The sequence below is a fragment of the Danio rerio genome, chromosome 14 (genome assembly GCF_052040795.2).
Source record: "Danio rerio strain M-AB ecotype USA chromosome 14, GRCz13ab, whole genome shotgun sequence".
NCBI classification, from domain to species: Eukaryota; Metazoa; Chordata; class Actinopteri; order Cypriniformes; family Danionidae; genus Danio; species Danio rerio.
The window spans coordinates 342,501-345,000 of record NC_141034.1 but is presented as its reverse complement, the minus strand read 5'-3'; the positions used below and the strand labels follow the sequence as shown (position 1 = coordinate 345,000).

Sequence of the window (2,500 nt, the reverse complement as noted above, 5' to 3'; positions counted from 1 at the left end):
GGGGGTGCAACGTCTACTCCACACTTCAGCCACACCCTATTAGACCATGTATCTTGTCGTCCTGTACATTTTAAGACTCCTATCAAGCTAGAGTTTCCAAAATTTGGGAGTTTAGATGGGGAAGACCCTATTACATACCTGGAACGATGTGATGAATATCTGGCTGTACAACCTTTAAATGACTCTGAGATCATATCCATGCTTCCTTCTGTATTGACACACACAGCTAAAGACTGGTGGGTAGCCGAGAAGAAGAGGGTAAGAACATGGACACAATTCAAGTCTGTTTTTCTTCAATCTTTCTTAGCAGATGATCATGATGTTGAAGTGGAAAGAAGGATCAGAGAAAGGAAACAAGGGGTTGATGAAAGTATTCGAACATTTGCCTACCAGTACAGAGCATTATGTCTGAGACTGAAACCTTCCATGACAGAGCGTGAGATTCTCCAAGCGACACTACGGAACTGTAACCCAAGAATAGCAAGCATTTTAAGAGGTACTGTAACTACTGTAGATGAGTTGGTACGTGTAGGAACACTTATAGAAAAAGATATCAATGAAGAAAGATCATTTTGGAGACAGAGGCACCAAGAAGCTAATGCAAAGTCCACTGAGGGTAATAAATTTTTTAAGGGCCGACAGTCGAACCCTCACATAGCTGTATGTTCTGATAGCAGTGAAAGATCTCCTGTCACATTAACATTGCCCTTAACTATTAAAGGTCATCAATATCAAGCAATTCTGGATACTGGGAGCACTTACTCTTTAATTCAAGAGTCCTGCTGGAAACGACTAAAGTCAAATCATGAAGTTTTGCAATCGAGTAGAGGACAGTCCTTTTCTCTTGCAAATGGATGTGTACAATCAGCCTTGGGGAAGATAGCTTGGCAGGCTACCATCCACGGACATGACTATCCTATCAGAGCATATGTAATGAAAGATTGTGACTTGGCTTTTCCTGTTTTGTTGGGCCTGGAATTTTTGAAGATGTCTGGAATCACAGTCGATTTTAGAAATTCTTCCTATTCTTTACCTGAAGAATATGGGGTAATCCACTCCTTCACCTCTTCCTCCCCTTCACCAATAGTAAGTCTGCACCTTGCACTACCTCTAATACCAACGCCTTCTACTGATCTAACCATTATAAAGGAGTTAGTGGATCGAGCTGATGTCTCTAAAGCCCATAGACGTCAACTAGAAGGACTGATGCTTGATTGGCCCACTGTATGCACTGAAACTTTAGGTCAAACCAACTTGATTCATCATCAAATCCATACAATTGATGAAATTCCTGTGCGAAAGAAGGCCTATCCTGTTCCAGTCAACAAACAGAAGTTTATAGATGAGGAAATAGCAAGAATGCTTGACAAAGGCATTATAAGACCTTCTGTATCTCCATGGGCATCACCAGTTGTACTTGTGCCTAAAAAAGATGGCAGTACCCGCTTTTGTGTTGATTATAGAGCTTTGAACTCCAAGACTCCTCTTGATGGGTTTCCAATGCCTCAAATTCAGGATATCCTTGAGTCCTTGTATGGAGCAACCATATTTAGCACATTAGACCTCAAATCTGGCTACTGGCAGGTAAAAATGGATGAAGACAGCATCAAAAAGACTGCTTTTGTCACCAAAAATGCCCAATATGAGTTTCTTCGTCTTCCTTTTGGCCTGCGAAATGCTGCTGCAACCTTTCAGAGGCTCATGAACAATGTTCTGAGAGACTACATGGGAGAGTTTTGCTTTGTCTATCTTGACGACATTGTGGTTTACTCAAAAACCATCCAAGATCACTTTCAACATCTCAAGCTACTCTTTGCAAAATTGCAAGACTCTGGTTTAACACTCAATCTCAAGAAATGTTCTATGTTGCAGAGGACCATTACTTACCTAGGACATGTTATTTCTGAGGAAGGAGTACGGACTGAAGACACTAAAATCAAAGCAGTTCAGGATTTTCCTGTCCCAAAAAATCTCAAAGAGGTACAGAGATTTTTAGGTCTTGCTAGTTGGTACCATCGGTTCATTTCTCACTTCTCAGAGCGAGCTGCTCCATTGTATGCACTGAAAGGTAAGAATGCAATCTGGAACTGGACAGTTGAATGTCAAAATGCCTTTGATGATCTCAAATATGCACTACAACGAGCACCAGTATTAATGCCCCCGGATTTCACCAAAGTCTTTAGAGTGCAGACTGATGCCAGTGACATAGGACTAGGAGCTGTATTGACACAGGATTTTGATGGTGCAGAACACGTCATTGCCTATGCTTCACGTCTTTTACATGGAGCAGAAAAATCATACTCCACTGCAGAGAAGGAATGTCTTGCGGTCGTGTGGGCTGTAGAGAAGTGGAGGCAGTATTTGGAAGGACGAAACTTTGAAGTACTGACGGATCATTCTGCGCTGACTTGGGTTTTCAATAACCCTAAACCATCTTCACGCTTAACCAGATGGGCATTACGACTACAATGTTTCAGTTTCCTGGTCAAGTACCGTAAGG

The 2,500-nt window shown here is 41.8% G+C and overlaps 1 protein-coding gene across 6 annotated transcripts in view; it reads left to right on the top strand.

The window, feature by feature from the left end:
- Window positions 1-2,500, top strand: part of rab28 (RAB28, member RAS oncogene family) — a 22,503-nt gene that overhangs the window by 13,195 nt on the left and 6,808 nt on the right. The window contains exon 2 of one of the 6 annotated variants that reach the window (XR_015506635.1): window positions 1-2,500. This exon is cut by the window's left edge and continues 1,142 nt beyond it; it is cut by the window's right edge and continues 1,597 nt beyond it. The exons of 4 other annotated variants lie outside the window; for them this stretch is intronic. Coding sequence is in view for 1 of the 2 variants with exons in the window: in XM_087280185.1 (XP_087136311.1) it covers window positions 427-2,500 (2,074 nt within the window). In the remaining variant the exon portion in view is untranslated. One more of the 6 variants, XM_087280185.1, reaches the window with a different exon arrangement.